At 50.1% G+C, this 21,299-nt stretch overlaps 1 protein-coding gene across 21 annotated transcripts in view; it reads right to left on the bottom strand.

The window, feature by feature from the left end:
• The window catches only part of DAGLA (diacylglycerol lipase alpha), a 78,173-nt gene that overhangs the window by 31,240 nt on the left and 25,634 nt on the right, over nucleotides 1–21,299 (bottom strand). For 16 of the 21 annotated variants that reach the window (XM_084522578.1, XM_084522576.1, XM_084522562.1 and 13 more), the window contains 5 exons: nucleotides 8,390–8,528; nucleotides 7,629–7,840; nucleotides 5,129–5,230; nucleotides 4,383–4,521; nucleotides 943–1,030 (listed from right to left, as the gene is read on the bottom strand). In XM_084522578.1, coding sequence (XP_084378704.1) covers nucleotides 943–1,030; nucleotides 4,383–4,521; nucleotides 5,129–5,230; nucleotides 7,629–7,840; nucleotides 8,390–8,484 — 636 coding nt within the window. In that variant the 5' untranslated portion in view covers nucleotides 8,485–8,528. The other 5 variants (XM_084522574.1, XM_084522566.1, XM_084522565.1 and 2 more) reach the window with 5 other exon arrangements.

The raw sequence follows: 21,299 nt of genomic DNA, 5'->3' as shown, positions 1-21,299 counted from the left end.
AAGCAAAAATCAACCCCTTACCTTCCTGTGTTCCCTCTTCCCAAACCCCTCCCCACCCCCCAAGCTGTTTTCTGGGAAAGAAAGTACCAACTGTAGCACATAAAAACTTCAAAGTGTCAATCTTCATTTGAATTCATGGATTAGATGGTAGGTTTGGACCACTTGGTATCTAGAAATACTCCTTTACCAATTCTGACAGGTTTACGTTTTCCCCGCTTTCAAAGAGGTCTCTTTTTGAAGTATAAAAGACAAACTCAAACAGTAAGAGAAACTGCCTAAGCAAAAGGAAACTGAATCTGACCAAAGTGCTGTCAAGTGCTGAACCTAAATTGATGAAAGATGTATTTTTCCACCAGTATCTTCACTTAAAATCACCCCAGTTTGCCACAACAGCAAGGTAAAGAACAACTTCAGGAGAAGAGCCTAAAACTGACAAACAACATTGCTTTTCTGTGCTATTACCTGTCCTAGAGAGCATCCTGTAATACTCAAAAGCAGAAGGTTAAGACTGGCTGTTTTGAAAGAGACAGCTGCCCTCCCCAGCAATGTTGAAAGGTGAAAATCTGCACCTAAAGGGAAACACCAGCTTCTGTTTTTGCACAGAATACCCAGGTTTCCTCCTGCAGAAATACAAGTTTTAATTCAACCCACTCAGGCTAAAAGGAAGGAAAAGGAACTAACATACAGCAAAACTTCAAGACTTTTCATTCTGGGAGGCAGCTCAGCTTGCTGCTTCTTGAAGGACATTTTCGATCCTTGCATACACTGTTCTCAAGGCTTACTGGACTCATTGTGGCTCCAGATCTCAAAGAACATTTACAGGGAAATGAGATACGTCCAGGTTTGACAGCAGGAATCCCACACTGCTGTGCTCTGCTGAGTCCCACGTACCATCAGCCACACACGGAGTTTGCTCTCCGACAGGAGATACTTGGTACCTACCGACTGAGAGTCTTTTGTCCGCGTGCAGCAAAGAAAAACTTTGAGTCGGCGTGTCCAGCTGCTGGCCTGCCCTTCTTCCAGGCGGTGTCTGCAGTAAAGAAATAAAGGGTAGGTCAGCACATGGGGGCAGGCAGAAGAACATGACAAAACAACAGTATGATCAAATAAACCATGCAGCCACAGGTAAAATGCATCCTAAGCCTTACTCTTACATTTATGTTGCTCTGGCAGAGAAAAGGAGACCTCACACTGTTTAAAGACTGAGCTCATTTCATAGGAAAGTGAACTTAGCAATGTTCTAGCCAGGACCAAGCCTCTGTTTTTATATAGATGGCATCCTTTCTGAGCAAGATGGTTGTTCTATATCATCTGCTGAAGGCAGCATGTCCAAGCACCTGGTGGTGCACAGAAGAGGTGTTCCACCTCTTTGGAACTAGATGATCTTTAAGGTCACTTCCAAGCTGAGCCACTCTGATTCTCTGAATGGAAGGAGTATCTACTGGAAACTTGGTAGCTGCATCAGAAACTTGGTAGTTCTGACATACCACCACTCAGTGCTAACACTTTACCTTGGGCAGGGAGGGTTACAAAAGATATTGAGTACTTAAAATAAGAGCTGTGCAAATCTTTCCAATAAATTGCTTATTTGGAAAAACATATTTATGCTAAGTAATGCAGTAATATAGAACTGAAAAAAGCCTGTTCTTTTTTCAAGTACAGTGCATAACTTTAATCTGAAAAGGGAAAAGCAAGCTAAACGTTCTCTTTCAATTTAGAAAAGGTTAAAAGAGCCTGAATACAGAAGGTTTCACTCAACCCACATTTGGTTTATATGACATTTCAATTTCAGTTCAAAATTAGCTAATCGGACAACCCTATTTAAAATAAACTACAGCTGAGTTCATTCCACTGTCGTGAGCTTGCCCTAGTTACAACACTTCGCAGGGTGACAGTCCCTTATGTTTAACTAGCATTCCTGCAGAACAAACCTGAGATCAAGTCAGACTTGGCACTGTTGAAGCAGGTGCTTTTTTTTTTTTTTTGCCAGACAGCCATGCCACCTGCATGTGAGAAAGTCCACAGCTCTTCTCATGCAGGATCTTTTTAATGTGAACACTAACTTCACATGGGGCAGACCCATGTTAATCAATCCAGACCAAATCAAGACCACCACCATTTTTCTGCCAAATGATCACGTCAGGAAGATCCCAAGCACAAAGAGTGGGTTGCACCTGGCAGAAAAAGATGCTGGTAAACAAGTACCTGCCTGCAACAGGAGGAGGAGATTCTACACGGCTATCCATCAGCTCATGCCTGAGCATTATAAAACTGCCCATAACCTCCAAGGAAGATTCCAAAGAGTGGAACAGGAATACGTGGGTCTTAAGACAGAGCTGGCAATGCCAGTTTGCTCTACAAAACTCCAGAGAACTCAGGCAGCAATGCAAAGAACTTCACAACTCCACCGCGGGGGCTGAAAAGCCAGTGTGCTCTGAGCTATTTTCACTCCAACTTTTCCCAAATTCTTTCTTCCTAACAGTGAACTTCCACACGTTTGTTATGAGCCCCAGAGCAAGTTTCTTAGAAAAGTCTCAGCACAATTAATTGCGTCATTTGTTTTGTTTTGATTTATTCTGTTAGCTCTGCAAGATTGTAAAAGCCCCCACACATCAAGATGCCACTAGTAAAGGAAAACCACTGTGTAGCAGAGTTCAGTAAGTTACAGAGTACCACAAAAAGGAAGACAAAGTCACATGTTTCCTAATTGTGACAAACAAACCAAGTACTTTTATGAGTTAAGACAAAGGAAACATGGCTCAGATTAAGGTAATGCAAAGGTCAAATTACTGCTGTAACGCCAGAAGGCTCTATCAGACCGAGGGACTTCGATAGGAATGGCTGGTCCTCAGCATCTTGCAGAATCACAATCCAGAAACAGGCTGAAAACTTCAAAGCATACTCCTCAGAAGGATTGTTTTAAGTGGAGAATTTCAAAATACACTCTGGAAACAACTGCTTTAGCAGCAAACCTGTAGTAATATTTTATGTTTCCCTCTCACATTGCAGCCCAGAGCACTGTGCTTGTTAACATCTGTTAACGCTCCCCTTTCTACAGTAGAAATCTGCAAACAGCAAGCACAAGCTCTCTGAAAATGTTACAGGCCTGGAGGGAAAAACCTGGCCATGGCCCAAGGGACAAATACCTTCACTCAGTTGTCTGGGATCTTAAAATTCCAGAGGGCAGATCATTTTTGGTGTTTTGTTTTGTGCTACCTTAAGTTCTCCAGCAAAAAGAACTTCGTAACCTGTGGCACTCAGTTTTCCCTTGGGGAAAAAACATGGATTAAACCCAACAGTTTTTATTTTTTGTGGGGTACAAGATCCACAGTATCTTCATAGAGTCTTCCAGCTTCTCATCCAGACCTGCATGGGAATGTCTTGATCATAATGCAGCAATTGCACACATTAGGCTTACATGGCACTAACTGAACATCCAAGGACAGCGTTAGTAACATACTGGAAAGGTAAGAAAGAGCATCTTATATTCTGCAGTAAAAACCAGGCTCCTTCAAACAAAGCTTGCCTTCAAAAAAAGCTTGTTGTGTGGCCCTTAGAAGAGTCTAAGTACTTTTTTCCTACAGAAAAATACAGTCTGAAGCATCCCATTTCAAGACACTGAATGAGCACATATCCAAAACACTCCTTGAATATACATTCCCAATGAGAAATACAAAATTTGCAGAGTATTTTTGTTTTAAAAAGTCTCATTTTTAACATTCAAAACATAATGCCCTCAGTCCTACAAAGCCACATTCCTTGCTGACAGTTACATATGTCAAGACTGCATAATAAAACAAAAGCCTGTTTGTGTTGTCCCACTACTGGAAAAAGCTTCTGAAAAATGCCTTGCTTGGTGAAAAAAGCTTTCACATCCCCATCTGGGTAGCTCAAAGATGCAATCAATTCTTAATTAAAACATCTAGCTTCCAACACAAAAGAAACTGTTTCCTGGCCAAAACCAAATACAAGAAATCTCAGGCCAAAAGGTCCTATTTTGCAGATAAAAATAAAGGAGGAAATGGCTTTGGAAGGAGATGCCTCTACCTAAGCAAAATCTAAGCACTGCCTTGCTGTTACTAGGCAAAACACAATGTTACAGGACAGACAAACAAGCTGTTATGATCAGCACTGTGGTTCAAGGGGCTAGCAAGTATTTACAAAACCAGTGACTAATGCATAATCCATCCAGATACCTCGTTGCTTTGCCTCCTTTAGATACAGATGCCCACACACAGCACCTGACAGTCTGCGCTGCATTCCTCCAAAATCACCCTCACCAAAGGGAAGCAACACCTGAAGCTGAACGCTCCCTGAAGCAAGGCAGGGAGAATGCCAAGAAGCAAAGAAAGCAGGGCACCCTTCCAGAAATGCTGCTTTACCGCAGGTTGTATGTCCTCAAGTTGCGCTGTCTCCGCTTCGTGGCACGCAGTTTGACAAAGGTCCGGCCTGTCGGGTCGAAGACGCACAGGACCGTGATGCAGACGCTCAGGATGACAACCCAGTTGCACACAACCATTCCTACAAAGAAAGAAGAGGAGTCAGGTGCTCTGCCCTTAAGTCTTGGCAGCATCATCATTCTCTGCTCTTCTCCACAGACATCACACGTACCTCTCCGTTGCTGCAGGGCAGACAGAGGAATTTAACCCAAATACTTTTGCAGCCAGCTGCAGCACAAGTAAATATCCTCTGCAAAGGCTTCTGACCACAGCTAGGTTTTCCAGCTGTTTTAGGAGATTGCCCGTGCAGCAGGCCATTAAACACTCATTGAGTACCTAGGTGGACTGTAACATTACCATTGGCCCCCAACCAGTCCGCTGAGGGATTGAAAAGAAATTCTAGAAAAATGGTAAAGCCATTTTGACCAGAAGAGGAACCAGGTCTTTCAGACTCCCCAGCCAGACGCTTCCATGGGAATGTGAATTCTTGCCTCGGTGCAGACAGCACAGACAAATGAATAGAACAACTGTTCTGAGCTCTAATGTCTCAGGGAAACAAGCACCACATTTACAGCTACAATCCACTTCCAACAGTCAATCCCCACGTGCATGAATGAATTAGCTCTCCAAGGCAAGAGGATGTCTGCGCATACACAGGACTGCACACAAACCACACTCCAAATACATACCCAAAGTGACACTCTTTGCGGTGATATCATTGCAGGAAGTGTAGTACTGCGTTAGCCAAATGATGCCCACAATAGCATACACAAACTCAATCACCAAGATAGCTGAAACAAAAGGAACACAATGAATAGTAGCAGCATCTCCCTAAGGATTAATGACTGCCTCTCCTCATCTTCTGGAGAGGAATCTCAAAGACAGGTTCGTTAGAGCAGTGGCATAGGCTAAATGATGGCAGGACTGGGCCCCAGTGCTTTGGAAAGGAGTTATTCAAGAAAGCTAACCAAAAACGTAATGCCTCTGTAACAGTAACTACTCCTAAGTGACACAGGGACCACACAGCTCTATGTGCAAGTACTCTGGCTGCAGAGGTGTGAATCAACCTTCCACCCATGGCAGTGGAAAGACTCCCAGGTAATAAGAATCACCACCTAGGTGATTCTCAACCACCTCAGAGAGCTGGCCTGATTCAAAGAAATGGAGTAAATAGGGATGTGTACCCAGGATTAATTCTGCTTACTACACTGAGCACATGTTCCCATCACCTCTGTCCTTTGCAGTCCTTACAGCAACAGTTGCCAGGATGCAGTCCTGAAGGAAGCATTTACTGGCTCCTCAGTTCTGCACAATACCCTGGCAGCGAGCGAAAAACCTGGGGGTTAACAGTGGTTCAACAAAGAAGTTGGGGAACGCAACCAAGTGCCCATCCTCACTTTCTCAATGCATTACCACCCCGAAGTATAGACGGGGAGCCAGGTACTGAGAGGGTAAGCAGCTTACTTTGATACGCCTAGCATGCTGTTGGTGGAGCTGAGACTGAACCCACGTTCCAGCCTGATGCCTGACCATCCACCCTCCTCATCTACGCATGGGCATGGTATCGGGCAGCAGGTGGTCTGCTAGAGACTCTCACCATCCCAGAAAGACTGGTTCAAAGAGCCGGGTAGCAAACAGCTTGTGAGAGCAATGGGCCAGAAACCAGAGCTGGACCCAGCCCCTCATCAGCGCAACCTACATTCTGAAGCAGCACTTGGCATTGCCCTCCTTAGCTGACCTCCCCTCTGAGAGCGCCAGCTGCAGAGCAGGAGCAGCAGCAGCAGCACAGACAAGGCTGTTGTGGGCTCACATCAGAGCTATATCCTTTGGTTTGCAGGCACTAAATATCACATGCTGAAACAGGACAATCACACGGACCTTGCCCATGAAAAGGTCACAGCCCTACGTCTATCATCAGAGCTGACAAAACTGTTAAGAGTAAAAAACATCAGCTAAACATACATAAGACCCATGTTACAGTGTAAAAACAGAATCTGAACATGGGTCTAGTTTAACACAGACAGGGAAGAAATCTGGATTATTCTTGGGTAGGAAAATGGCGCTTTGGATTCTCTCTCCTTCCCTTGCCCCATTTAGTCTGTTTTTAACAGTGTTACTCAAGCTGTCAGGCTCTACGTGCTTCCCTAGGGAGACCGCTGTGTGTCTGGGAAACTGGAGAGAAAGATTTGTTTGCTCTTCATGTTAATGATTTGCACTTAGCACTCAAAGGCGGAAATGTCTCCCAGACAGAGCTTTCAAGCAAGGTTACCCATATTTTAGCAAATTTTGCATGAAAACAATCCAGCAAAAACATGCGATGCAAAAACATGCAATGCTTTGTTGGAATGGACTTGACCCTGCCTCTCCGAAAGATTCTCTTAGAATCGTCACCTAGCAGAAAAAAAAATCCAATCAAGTTTCTGTATCTAGAAGAGAATAGCAGTATTCTATTCTGGAACACCAGAGGAGAGAAGAAAAACTAAAATGGAAACCCTGAATGACAGACTAAAGAACAATCCCTTTTACAGCCTAGTTCTTAGTGAGTGTGCAAAACAGGAAATGTTTTTAGGAACACAAGATATATATGCACCCTAAGAGAGAATGCAACTAGTGAGCAGGTGGCAAACCTATTTATCTCCAAGTGCCTGGAGGTAGAGTATCAGAGTGCAGGTTGCTGGATGGAGAGATGCATCACATGTGAGTCAAGAGGTCAGGTACGTTTCGAGGTAGGTGGATGCAGATTTAAGTATATATATGACAGGCAAGGACATGCACATGCCTCAGGGTGAGAACAGCCATGATTTACAAAGGCATATGTCTGTATCATAGGAAAACTTGTGGAAAAAAAGGTGGGAGAGAGGTGTAGATGCATCTCACTGTGGCAGATCTGTGTTGCAAGACAGAAGGGGAGCATATTTTCTTAGAGGAAAAGGATGTACCTGCATCGCAATGAGGATGACAAGTTAAAGGTTTGCTAGAAAGATATTTGGGGCACTGCATGAGAGTCTTACAGCAATGACAGGGTGCAGTATATGTGATGTATTCAGATGCATATCACATACAAGTGGCCATCTGGATGTCTTTCAGAAGCTGTGTGTTTGTCAGGGTGTGGGGAGAGAAGTCTTCTGCGATAGCAGATGGCAGTGTGGAGGCTGAGTCATTAGGAGGCCTCAGGCCGCTGCCTCTTACCCAGTCTGACATAGAGCACATACTGCATGGAGTCCCGGGGCTCTGTGTACAGGATACTGCCTCGCATGCTGAGCCAGATGATTGCCACCTCTGCGATCATACAGCTGAGCAGGATGCCCAGGTAGCCTCTGCCGTGGTCCACCAGGTTAAGCGAGCAGGCCTCGTTGGGGTTGTACACCAGCCCGAAGAGCACCACGGAGAGGATCACAAACCTGCCAGTCACAAACCAGCTCGTTACCACAAGAAGCCAAAGAAAGCCACATGCAACATCCCACACCTGCTGTCCTCAAAGTTACTGAGGATCCTCAGTGTCCCACCTAACTCAGCTGCCGACAACTAGTATTAATTTGTTCTGGAAATCGCCTCCCCACAAGCCATCCATGCTAGCCCCACATCAGAACAATTTGATGATCTATGTCAAGGCACGTTATCCCATGGGATCTGCTACTCCTATTGCTTTTCCTGTGCCCCTGTCCAGAAACATTGCCCCAAACTCCAGTGGACAATACTGGGTAGCTCAGGAGGATAAAGGGAGCTCTGGTCAGGCTTTTTCTTTGGAACTGGAACTTAGAAGAGCACTCCTCCAAACAACCAACAGCTGGAAATATGCTGGTGTCCATCAGAAATGCCTCACAGAAGCCTTCCGGACACTTGTATAAGTGCAGGAAGAATTACAGCTGTAAGGAACAGGAGCAGCAAAAAATAAATAAATAAATAAATCGTGGAATTATTCAAGCCATCATCCTGCCTTTCTCACTTACCAGGTGGTATGCAGGAGGAAGAGGAAGACTGCTGGCAAAACGAGGTCATCGCTGCCTACAGACCAGCGACGGCGGAACACGACAATCCCTGGCATGGCTAGTGGGTCTGAGAAAGTTCAGCAGGCACGACACTCACCTCCTAGAAAAGAACAGAATCAAAGACACTGCTGATCCTCTTCACCCCCAACAGCAGAGCCCCGCAGCCCCGTACCAGCAGAAGGACCACACCTGAGAGCTACCCTATTTTTACACCAAAGATGGCAGAGCTTCTTCCTTCCAGCACCAGGGGGCATGGCACGCTCGAGAAGGAGCACACAGGAGAAGAAGGTACAATTTGAAGGGTGGGAAGGATTCGGTGACTTAAACACCTGCTTCACCCGACGAAATCACCACTCACCCAGCTCCACTTCACAAGATTACCGGGAATCCTGTTGCAGCTCTGTGTCAGTAAGTAGCCAGGTGCTTTGGACAGGTTATGCGGGGGCCTCAACCCTAAATAAGGTCCTATTACCGTGTTCTTCCACAGACGTACCTGCTGCAGCCTCTGCTCTCGTCCAACAGTGCCCTCCCTCACTTGGCTCAGCAAGCCAGAGCACCATTAACAGTTAGCAGTAGCATTTGACAAAGCTATTGACTGACTCCCAACAGAAAGCACTCAGCCGAGGGAGCAAACTCCTAGGAGATCTCTCGCTCAACCACAAGTTGCACAAAGCACCCTGCCAGCTCCACATCTCCTTTGTGTTCAACATTGGCCCTGGCGGGGACTAGCAATTAAGAAGGTCGAAGATTGAGGGGCTGGCTGTTCCTCCTCGCATTTTGTTTGTGCTCCTATTTCTAAAGCTCCACAAACCCTTTTTAAAAAAAGAAACAGCAGTGATATAAGTCACAAGACTCCACAGGGCTATCCAGACACCTCCTCCCAGCAGAGCTCTCCCACACCACTTCAGTTCTGCTGTGCACGCTCCAGCCTGCTCCAGTCCAATTCTGCGGGGTCAGACCAGTCCCGTCTGTCCCCACAGCACCCCCTCTCCCCTCTGGCATTTCTGGTACAACACACTCGGACCCTCAGCAGCAGCTGTGCCTTCTGTACAGTTTTGTCCACCTTCTACTTCAGAGATCTCGCCTCTGCACGGTCTGCCCACAGCCACCAGAGATCCAACTGCAGCGATGGTCGCTTCCTCCCTCACTCACTCCAAACCCCACCACGCTCCCGACCTGCACCCTCCTGTGCTACCACAGACCAGGGCACCACACGCATTGGCCTCCCCTCTGAGCGTCCTCCCAAGGCATCTCAGTCCCAAATCACAGCACGGCTCCCAGCCCCTGCCCACCCTCCACCTGCACGTGCCACAGCCGGGGCGCTCCAGCCACGACCTATGGTCATCACGCCGCTCCACAGCTGTGTCTTGGAAGCAACAACAGCTTTTCATACCGATCTGGCATTTTGCTGCTAGGCAAAAAGGAAAGTGTCCCCATTTGTTACTTGTGATGTAATCACGACTGCCAACAGCATTTTATGGGGAGTATCATCTGCTGCACCTCACACACCACACAAAAAACTTAACTTGCACATCTCTAAGTGCTCCGAGTTTAAAAAAAAAAACCAACAACACCACAACGGTACAAGTTTCATGGTCACATTTAAACTAGTTTGAACCTTCTTCACTGTAACACGAGTGCTGCTTCTGTGACAGACCAGACTGTATCACAGCACCAGCTGCTGCAGGTAGAGAAACCTCCCCGTCCTACCAAGGCGTACTCAGTCACACGCGGTTACCCCATCCCTTTCCCGCGGTGCAGACCACCCCAAAACAGAAGCCTCCCTGCTGTGCTGACACCCAGGGCCACCGGCTCAGCCCCACCTACCTGCTTCAGTCCCCAAGCACCGAAAACACGCACAAGTCTTGTGCACTTTCCGGGAGACTCCATAGCGAACAGGCTGACGCTTCCAGCACGTTACTCACTTGGGCGAAGGAAACGCTCCATTCCACAAACACAGCGAATGTGCAATTACAACACCATTTGGATTCACACTTCCTTAGCACATAATAATCAGAGCACTCGGTACATTACAGCTCTACCTTCAAACTGCTCACTCCTCTGGCCATCTGGCAACTCCTTCCAGCCTCGCCGCGAATAACCCGCCTGCACGACAGCCCCTGTGCCTCCAGTACCGCTAGCCCCGCTCCGTATACGTGGATGCACTTTCCGACATCCTCATTTGCTCTGCCTCTGGCCGAGCTCAGCTCCCGTCATCCCCAGCTCACGGCCGTGTCCCACCGAGGAGCTTTCCACAACTCTTGGACCCCTCCAAGCGCAGGCAGGCGCTCTCCGCCTGCTTTCACCGCCCCACCAGCTCGGGGCAGGGTATCAGCAAGAGCAGCAAGCACCTGATGGGAATTCCTCAGGCAGCAGCCCAGCACTCACCGTCACACACGAGACCGGTCACCGTGGGGCTGTTGCTCCTAGCTGTATGCTTAGCAGGCAGCCAGCACGCTGCAAAAAGAGTCCCGATTAATTTTCAAGGACTGCCCGTGCCAAACCTGAACTGTGAGGCCCAGGGCCTCGTCCCTGGTTTGAGAAGAAAGGAGATGATAGAAGGCCTGAGACTGTAAAGCCCACAAAAAAAAAAAAAAAAAAAAAAGGCACCACCATAATGCTGTCACTGTGAAGACTCTGGCTGCGTGCCAGGGTAGCAGATCCCAGGAGTTACATTTCCAGAAGATGAAGATGGGAGTTCCAGCAGGGCAACTGGGAGGAAAAGTGGAAGGTCAGAGTGCAAACAGCCCTGAGACCACTGACCCTAGTTTGCAACAACAAGAATCCCTTGCACCGACCCAAAAATTGCTCCAAAGAGTGGAAGAATTCCCAGGACCTTGAAATCTGAACCGTGGTGCGAGAAGCCCCAAGCTCCCAACGTGAAATTCGGGGGAGGCACATGCAGGAGCGAGCTTTGCGTGCAAGGAGTCCAGAGCCCTGCCCCTTGCATCAGAGGCAGATGTATGGAAGCAGAAATCTTACATGGCCCGCGGTCCAGCTGCCGCTCATCCTTCTCTCCCGTGAGGGCGTTTCAGGAGAAAAGCACGTCCACGGCGCCAGGCATCACGAGCGAAGGAGGGAGCAGCAAACTCTTCTTGCAGCCATTGAGGAGCCCGGGCGGCGGAGGGAAGGACGGCGCGCTGCCTGCCTGCTGCCCACGGAGCCGGGCAGCATCCTCCCGGCAACTCCCTCTCCCCGCGAGCCTGGTTTCTTCAGCGGGGCTGCCGAGAGCCGAGCCAGGGGTCGTGACTCCCCCTTCCACACCCCCGGCACCCTCTGGAAGGAAGTGACATCATCCCTATTCTGAGGAGATTGTGTGCGAATTGTGGGAAGGATGGGGAGCAGCGAGAGCGGGCGACGCTGTCAGATGCGTGCGGGGAGATGGGAGGGAAGGGAAGGCTCCAGCAGCGCCAACCTCGAGCCTCCTCCTCCCGCAGCGAGGCCGGCGGCACCGGGAGCGCCGCGGGCACGGCCACGGCTCGGAAAAGCACCCAGGCATCGGGAGGGTGCTGAGCCCGGCCGGGAAGGCCTTGGGCCACCGGCATCTCCTCTGGCACGCACTGAATGACCAGGGGGAGGGGAGCTGGACGGGACACAAAAGGGGCACACAGAGGGGGCCACCCGCCGCCGAAAGGAGAGCCTGTTCCAGAGGAGCAGCCTCTGCCGGCCTTTTCAGCCGCTAATTCCTTGTGACACGCTCTGGGGTATGACAGGATGTGGGGGAAGGGGAGAATTAGCCGGCTGCAGGGGAAGGCTTAGAGAAAAGAGCAAGGGAGAAAAATGCTACAGCGAGACAACATTCCAGCTAAACCTGGGAGATTTAGTCTAATCCAACATCCCATCACGGCTGACATTAGCCTGGGAAGAAGGCGGGTGAGCACAAGCTGAGCCCAGCCCCAGCCCAAGGATAAGGGCTGCGCGCGCCCCGTGCCGCAGGAGCCCACCCACGCCACGCCAACACCCGCAGGAGAATCAGCGCCTCCCGGCTCCCCGCACCACGCAGGCACCCGAGGCTCAGCTGCACCCACGCAGCCCACGCCGACTCCTCGTGAGCCCCCTCCAGAGGGTCCCCCAGCCCCAGACCCACCAGGCCAGGGGCTCGCTCAGCATCCCCTCCTCGGCTGCCCCAAATGCTCCCCAGGTCCCCGCTCAGCCTCTTGTGTTTCAGACCGTGACCCGCTACTCCTGCCAAGCTGAAGCTGCGAGGCCAACCGCATGCCAAAATCCGATCCCGCACAGCGCCACGAGTTTCTTCTCGCTCTGACGGACCGCTGGTGATGTCCACACAGAGACACTCGCGGGGGGACGCCCTGCTAGCCTGGCACACTCATCATCTCCCCCCGGCACGAGGCGGTGACCTGTGTGTGACAAGACACCGTGCAGGATGATGGAGCAATCCCAGCCCTAAGGGTGGCTCTGCAGACATGCAGCAGTCACCGCAGGACAAGGCCCCTCGCCACCCCGGCACTGCTCCTTCCAGGGGGAACGGCCCAGGACTGCTGTTTTTCACAGAGCTGCTTAGGAAAACCCGCCTGGAAAACTGCAACGAAACAAGCTTTGTGCACTCTGCCCTTCCACTGGCCTGTGAGGTCTCAGCAGAGGTGGCTCCGGGTACCTGGGCAAGGCAGCTGGTGGTGCAGCATCGTCATTTCCAGAGGGACGTGTTCCAGAGATGCGTCCTCTGCCTGCCACCACGCAGGATGGCACTCACGAGCACTTCCCGCAGCGCTGTGCAACTTTCCGCGTCTCCTTGCAGCAACAGGAACACGTTCTGCCCCTTGTCAGCATGCCGGCATGCCTTCACCTTCCTAAGTTATTTATTAGAGCTATTGAAGCTCGCTGGATTTCTTGTGGATGCCTGCATTATTTTTTTTTTTTGTATATACTGAAGTGAACTCAGAAAGCAACAGCACTGGAAAATAACCACGTTTGTCACATTCAGGTGACCAAAAATGCCATTCAGCATGATTAACCAGACAGCTCCCGACCCTTAAGCGTGTGCTGCTTCATAAAATCCGAACCCTTCCCCTGCAGTAACAGCATTTGGGGAGCAGGCAGGGTTCCAGCCCTGCCTGAAGCACACAGCCCCCCTTCCCCTCCTCACAAGCACACCCCACAGCCACCACGGGCAGCCTGCCCGACGTCGGGTCGCCACCCCTGCGGCTTACAGAAGCCCCCTGTTCCTGCTCAGCATGCCTTTCTTAAGCACTTACTGTACTTGACGGAAATCATCAATTAGAACTTGGACCCGACTTTATCAATCCTTGGCCAGCTATTTTTAAAGGCCTTAAATGAAGCTCTTTCTGTTTCTGAGCTCGGACCCTCACAATCTGGGAATTGTTCCTTGCAGCGAGACGCAGGGGATGTGGTTTCATCCCCACTGAGATGTCCCGAGGCTGGTCAGGCGTTTCCTTGCCGGTGTCTGCACGCTTGCAAACCCATCTGGCCCCATCCAGGACATGGCCTGCGGCAGGAGCTGGACAGCAAGGTCAGCTGCGTCCAACTTCCCTGCACAATCCACCCACTAGCAAAGAAAAGGAAGAAATGAGCCAGGTGACAGATGAAAGAAAAGCATCCAGACCTTCAAAAAAAAAAAAAAAAAAAGCATCCCCTGGATGGGAATACCTCAAAGTAACATGGAAGGATACCTACTGAGTGTACAAGGTGAAACGGAGGCTCATACTGTAACAGGAAGACAAGTCCCACAGCACCAGAGGAGGACGAGTTCTTCCAACACAGGGCTGCCTTTTGCAGGCAGCAGCGAGTCCGTATTGCAAGCAATGCCTTCAAGAACTGCAGGGAAAGCTCCTTCCCTGGGGGGAGATGGAAGAGCGGCTGCCAGAAGGCTGTGAGGACAGATCTGCCGTAACTGAGCAGGCTTAAGGGAGCAGATTTGTATTTTGAAGAATATGACACGTATTAACGTAACGTCTAGGAGCCACATTTACAATCAAGTCACAAGCTGCTCGGCACGAGCAGACAATGCAGGCAAAGTCACGGCTGTTGGAGTACCAGTCTCACACCTACTTTGAAGATCCTCCTCCGTACCCTCCTATTTTCCAAGCAGAAGGAAATAAAGTGAGGCAGTGCCAGAGCCACCAGGTCAAGTCACCAGGTCTGAGCCAGGAAAGGTTCAAAAAGTCTCCTGTGGCCTGGCCCGCTTCAGGCAGGGCTCCCCCACACCACGCTGTCACCAGCAGGGAACTACTGCAATTAGGTCAGACCCAGAGCCACGACAGTGCCCAGACACAGACACCCAGAGCACACACTGAGTACAACCTGAACTTCAAACCCCACGCGTGGGGCAAGCACTTACCATTACGTCCTGCTTTAAATCCCAAATTTTGGTTTAAATCCCAAATGCGGGCATGATCCTGCCCTTGGAAATGCAGTAGCGATGGCTGCCAGACTAGGCTGGTAGCAACAGAGCAGCCCAACACGCTGGCCTGTCCCCAGCTCTTCGTCCCTAATGCTTCTTCAAAGCCCCCGTCCTCAGGCAGAAGCATCAAAGTGTCTTCAGGTGATTCGTCCCATCAAGGTGGGACAGCTGGACTAGATGATCCTGAAGGTCTTTTCCACGCTTAATGATTCTATGATTCTAATTGCACGTGCTCCTTGCTTACATCCATTCCCTTTGTCTCTTACCCCAGACACCTTGGGGAGAAATTGCTCTCGTGAGTCCTGCTCCATCTTCAGACAAACAACTTCTCCCACCCATTTACCTTCTTGAACCTCACAGCCTTGCAATTTACACCTGGGAATTTCAAAAGCCTCTTATCAGAGAGCTGTTCTGCTTCGTTTTAAGAAACAGTGCCTCTCCTCTAACAAGGAGAAAAAAATCAGCTCTCCAAACCTTACTACTGAAGCAGGGGATGTTGTCACATCTGCTACACACTCTGAAATGGCTATTTTCCTGTAGGATGATGCCATACAGAGCACACCACAAAGGGTCCAAGACGGAAATATCACCTGCTTCTGAGCAATCATATTGCTAGTCCCAGGTGATCAGAGCCATTAACTGAGATTTAAAAATTCACAAGTGTATTTCCAAGAAGAGATGCTCCCATTACCATCTTTCAGTTGGATTTCAGGGTTCTGCAGACAAAGGGTTCGAGTTTCCAAGCATTTTTCTGCAACTGCAGGGACTGTAACTTCTTCCTGTCTAACAACAACACGGGAGATAACAAGCATTTAACAACAACAACAAACACGTTGCGAACTGGCAGCGTATCTGCCTCCCTTCAAAGGAGCCTCACACAAATGGAGCGTGTGAGGGAAGAGCAGGTGACACGCTCACCCTCGGGCTGGGACAGTGCCTTGCTTCTTTGGAAGGGCTGGCTAGCCGTGCTGCTGCTGCCTTCAGCATGCCAAGATGAACACGTTTTCTGAATGATTTTTCTTCTTGAGACACAGACATACAGACACTGGAACGACCGACACATCTGCATGGCGTGTGCTTGCCCACAGTGCTGCCCTTCTTCTGGAAAAAGAAAGAATTCTACCGACTCTCACTGTCCTTACTGTGAGAAGATGGAAAAGTCCTAAGCAGAGCTGAACGATACCAAAATGCTGCTACTACTACTCGCAGCGCTCCTTCACAGCTTTCCAGCCAGCGGTTAAAAGCAGGATGAGGAATCCACGGAACTGAGAAGGAAGTGAAGACGCTCTCCCCCTGGCGAGATGTTCCCACGAACCTGCTGCGATGCCCGCGGCGCCCCTGGCACCAGCCGAGCCCGCTCTCCTGGCTGTGCTCGCAGCACAGCTCTCCTGAGCACAGCAAATGCTCCCAGCAAGTGTACTTCAGGGGTGGCTTCGCCAAGGGGGCTGCCCGTCATTCTCTGCTGCAATTAGCGAGATGTGTGTAAATAGGAGAAAAATTGGCAGGACCTAAAGTTCCCCTCCCTCCTCCCCCCAAGTTGGCATACCCCACAGGCCAGGATTTATCCACGGGCAGGCAAGGGACAACTTGGCAGGGGTAAGCACAGTCCTCTTAAAAGCGTCTTCAAGTGCCAAACAAGTTAGCGCATAAAAACAGAGATCCCCATGAGAAACCTGACTGCCCAAATTCAGGAAGAGTGATGTTCAGTGATGTTCTCGGATGTGAAAACAGCCTCACTCTACAGCTCCAGGACAACCAGGGATTTTATCTCAGGAGGTCTCACCACAGCATAGCTCCAAGCTTCAGGATTGTCAGGCTACAGAACGTTAAAAAGTCGCCACAAATAACTGGTCAAGAAACAACAGAAGTCGACAGACAGCCTCACCTTAAAACGAGCCACTTTACTGGAAACCTAGGAGTACAAAAAGGAGCACAATCCAAGTCTGCTGACATTAATTTAGTTAAAAACAACACCCCGCCGTTGTATCAATGCCGACATATCTGCAGCCACCTACATTTTGTGCTAGCAAAGCCCACAATCTGAGCTTTCTGACGATTCCAAGCTCGAGCAAAAATAATGTCCAAGTTGCTAGGGGAAAAAAAATGTATTAAAAAGTGAAACTAATTTTGTATTTCAAATAGAACTTACTGTTCTACAGGGTAATAAAACCTGCTAGTGTTTAATAGCCAGCAGTCAGTGACAAGAAAAGCCTGGCTTGATCAGGGAAGGAAAAGGATGCTGGAAAGTATCACTGGCACGAGCCAGCACAAGTCTGTGGGCAAAGCCAAAACGCCAGGCATCCCAAGCCCAAGTGGCATCAGCAGGCAATGCCAGCACAATACTGGCCAGCCCATGTTTGCATATGAGGTACAGCAGTTAATTTTTCCTGGACCCATCCACTGGGGATTGCAATTCTTCGTTTCTTGTTGTAACATCTCATGGCTGCCTTCAAAATTTGGTAATTCACAGTTGTAAACCACACAACTATTAATTCGCCCTTAGCAAAACCAACCAGGGCTGGGTTAAGTCAGCCAGGGAGAGAAAGTGGTAAGTGGTGCTTTAAGGAATATTTTGGATGTAATCAACCGCTGCCAACCTGCCACCCTTGTTTCTTCAGGCAAGCTATTTTTCACTACAATCCTGGCAAATTCAAATCTGTCAGTTTTACTCCACCCTGCAACGCTTCTCAGATCAGCCAGGAGACAAGATCTCAGATCGACCAGGAGAAAAGAATCAGGAGCAGCGTACCTCGGGGTGAAAGTAAATGAAGTCGGCGATGGTTCCCTGAGGCGGCTAACCTCCAAGTGCCCTGTCCGCAGGAAGAGGGGAAACTCCAGCCACGCTGAAAAACAATTGCCTTTCTGCGATACCACAGCCAGGCTCCCCGGCTTCCTACTTTACACTAGTGGGCAAACAGTTTTCCCAATAACTTGACTCATTGCTTCGGGAATTCCCTAGAGGATGAGTCACATTACAGGGAAAGCCACCAGTCATTCTACGGGGAGCTACACGGACCACCGCTGCCAATACGAGAAGAGTGAAAGAAGTGGGAGAACAGAAGATCAGTGCCAAACTCTGGAAAACGGTGCGGTCAACAGCACTCCTTGGCACTCCTTCCCTGCTCCCCTCCCCAAAAAGCACGCAGGAGTGCTCGCGCCTGGCTGTGGAGAGGTGGCAGCAGGCTCCCGAGCCTCACGGTGGGGCGCTGGAGGGAGGAAGCACTGGCTCTGCTCGCATCAAGAAGCGCCTGACAGAGGAAGGAAGGTGCTGAGGAGATAAAACCATGCACTGTGGGGAGTGGAACGGCAGCACGAGGGGCACAGAGCTGCAGGGCCCCTCACTGCATCCCTGCTCAGCAGGGACCTCAAACAGCGCTGCTTCTGCTGCCTTACGACCCACCACAGCTTATACTGCAATTTTTCCTTTCCTCCCATCCCATTAGGACGTTCCTAAGTGCATCTGTGCTCCAGTCAAAAATGCTGAGAATGCCTGCTGCACGGCAAGGCTGCATCCTAAAGCACCTTTTCATAATGCCACTTGCAATTGTTAAACAGGGATGCTAATGATGTGAAACCGTCAGGCTCGTCTGTGCTAGAAATTCACTTCAGACAGGCTAAGGCTTACCTGGCTGCTGCTGAGGCTCACCTCCTGGAGCTGCATGTTTGCCTGTTTGTTTCAGTGATTTTGCCCTCAATTGTCCCTAATTGCAGGACCTGGGCTGACAGCTCCATTTCTGCTCAAGCAGCGGGTCCTGGTGTTGTTTCTCCAGTCTCTGTGTTACGTTTGCACTGACAGGTGGCATCTGTAAGTCTTCTTGAGCACCATGTGCCTTCACCTGGGTTCAGCTCCCTCCTTTTTTTGTCTCACATTCTTTGCTTCGGGCAGGAGAAGCGTGCCTGTGTCTTACATTCCCAGAAACCAAGCTGAAAGTATGGGGCCATCAAAGTCATCCACCCAAAGGCGTGCATATTCAGTCTCGTCCTTAAATCACCCAGGACAAGACCTGAACTTCAGAGCTCTTGATTGTTGGAAACGACTCCAACAACTAAGCTCTCACCATTTCTCCATGCCATCCACCTCTAGGGCAAGGCGCTGCGTGTTGTAAGAAGCAATCCCTTTCCTAACCCTTCTCCCATTACACCTCTGCTCCCACGAGCCACCCTGTGCACGCTGCTAACCCACCTCATGACCTTGTTTTCATGAGTCCCCCCCAAAAACCATGAAGCCCAGGTTCCCACTTTCCAATAGCTCACTCCCACCCAGAGCAGCAGCATCATACATTTTCAAGTAGGAGCTCCTCTTTTTCTTGCCGCAACTTGGGATTCCTTAGAGCCTTCACTGAAAATTAATTTAACATTAACTGATATTTCTGCTTGCAGCACATCCCATTCTTCTAAGGAAATTTAATAAAACAGAACCTAAATCAATATTCACAGTATCCTGTTTAGGAAACCTAACTCTGCTACTGCCACCATTCCCCCTCCTCAGTTTTTTGGACTCCTGCAGGGCGTTATTTATGGAGGCAGACACAAAAAACTCTGGCTTCACAGAAGTAGCATCAAAACCCAAACACCCTAATCCATTTTTCCAACAAGATCTTGGGAAATTTAATAATCTAACATCCCAAGGACCGCTGCTTTCCATAGGAGGGCTACCCTCAGCAGGAATCCAGGCCACATACCCATATCACAAAGCATATCCAGTTGCATTTCAGTTTACCCCAGGGCATTAAGGAAGCAGAGATCAAACACCCGAGGTGCTCGATGTGGTGAAGGACCTACCTGTGCAGCTCCGGACACACAAGCACGTGCACGGGCAAGCACTTTTCCCGACACAAACGTCAGCCCAGCAGCGACCGCCTTCACCGTCCATCCCGCACGGCACAGCCACCGCATCGTATTTGCTAAAAATCCTATAGCAGAGCTGCGAATTGCAGCTGGGAAGTTTCCTTGCCTGGGGCAACGCCCGCCATACCGCTCGGTACACGCGCTGTAAGAGACCTCTCAGCGGGACAGCAGAGCGCTGCCCTCGGCCGTTCAGCGCCTGTATCCAAACGCTGACCCTCTGCTGCTCCCCGTCTGTCGCCTGCGGTCTCAGAAGCCTTTCAGACACTAAAGGAAAGGCACTTTGGAGGCAGGTGACAGCAGAACGGCTTTATATCGAGTAACGTGCTCTTCTCACCCTAAAGCAGCCCAAATCACGCAGGTGAGAATCGCTCAAAGCCTTCCCCGCTGCACCTAAGCTCACAGGGAACCTCGAAAGCCGGACTGGATTCTCAGACGCGGGCGTTTGTCGCTGCAACTTCAGAAGAAATCCATGGTTCTGCCCCTCCCTTCTCATGGCTTCCACCTCAGTGCACGAGAACAGCCCTTGGAATAAAACAAAGGATTGAGCTAAGTACTCCCAGAAGAAAAAAATGTTTCCTTATTCCTGCCTGGAGAACGCAGCCTTCTAAAGAAAGCTGCCAGCCCTGACCCAGCTCATGTAAAGCGTGCTAATTACAGTGAAAATCCAAAGAAAGCAAGAGCAGGAGGGAGGGAGGGAGGGAAAGCCAGACTCCAGCTCGCTGGCTCACACAAATGACAGCTTGAGCAAACTTTCCCTGCCCGAGTGGCTGCTGCCATAAATAACGCCCTCCAGGAGCCCATGCCCCAGTCACGCCGTGGGGACGGCAGCAGCAGCACCTCGCCGCCTGGAGCAGCCCCACTCCTGCACCACTTTCTGAAAGCCGCCCTTGTCTCCTCGCCCCATCCTGCAGATTTGATGCATCTCTCGCCTCTGGCAACCCACTCCCCCATTATGCTGTCATTCTCTTCCTCCCTTTCCTTTTTCAGTCTCCGCATTTTCCGTGGCTCCCCTCGATGACACCGCTCTGCAGCTCTCCATCGATTTCTCCAGGTCTTTGTTGCTCTGGAGGATCCCCACAGGAGCCGGGCTCCTCCTTCCAGCTGCCAGCAGCTGCTCTCCGACCCCAAACACTTTGCCATTAGGACCTAAAGGCAGTCACCGAGGAGCACAGCACGCCTCACGAAGTGAGCCCCTTGACCGCTCGCTGCACGCAGCTCCAGCCCTCTCCTGCTTTAGGAAACTAAGTCCCAAATTCAGACCCAGGGGAAGTCAGACAGGTAGCTCCCCTGTAAGTTGGCTCACTTTTCCTCCAGCCTTTCTGGTGGTGCTGTCCCAGTCACACGCACGCAGCGCTGCTAGAAGAGGCTCGAGGGACAGCGTGGGTCCTGCACCTTCGTACGCCACCAGTTGCTGGGACAGCAGACCGACAGCTTCCTCTTCCTCCTGAAAACTCCTGGCTTTCCTAGCAATGTGGGAAGATAAAACTGAAGCTGGGGCTGAATGCAGCCGTGCTCTTCCAGAACCTCAGCCCTGGATGCGTGTGATAGCCGGCGGTAAGCCTATTTTCAGTTTGGTACGCAAGCAAGGGTGAACGGAGCCCAGGTTTCTCTGATCTTGCCTCGTATTTAAGCCACATCAAAGGC

This window comes from Aythya ferina, assembly GCF_964211825.1.
Source record: "Aythya ferina genome assembly, chromosome: 5".
NCBI lineage: Eukaryota > Metazoa > Chordata > Aves > Anseriformes > Anatidae > Aythya > Aythya ferina.
The sequence above is the reverse complement of the archived record's forward strand: the minus strand, read 5'-3'. Positions and strand labels throughout refer to the sequence as shown.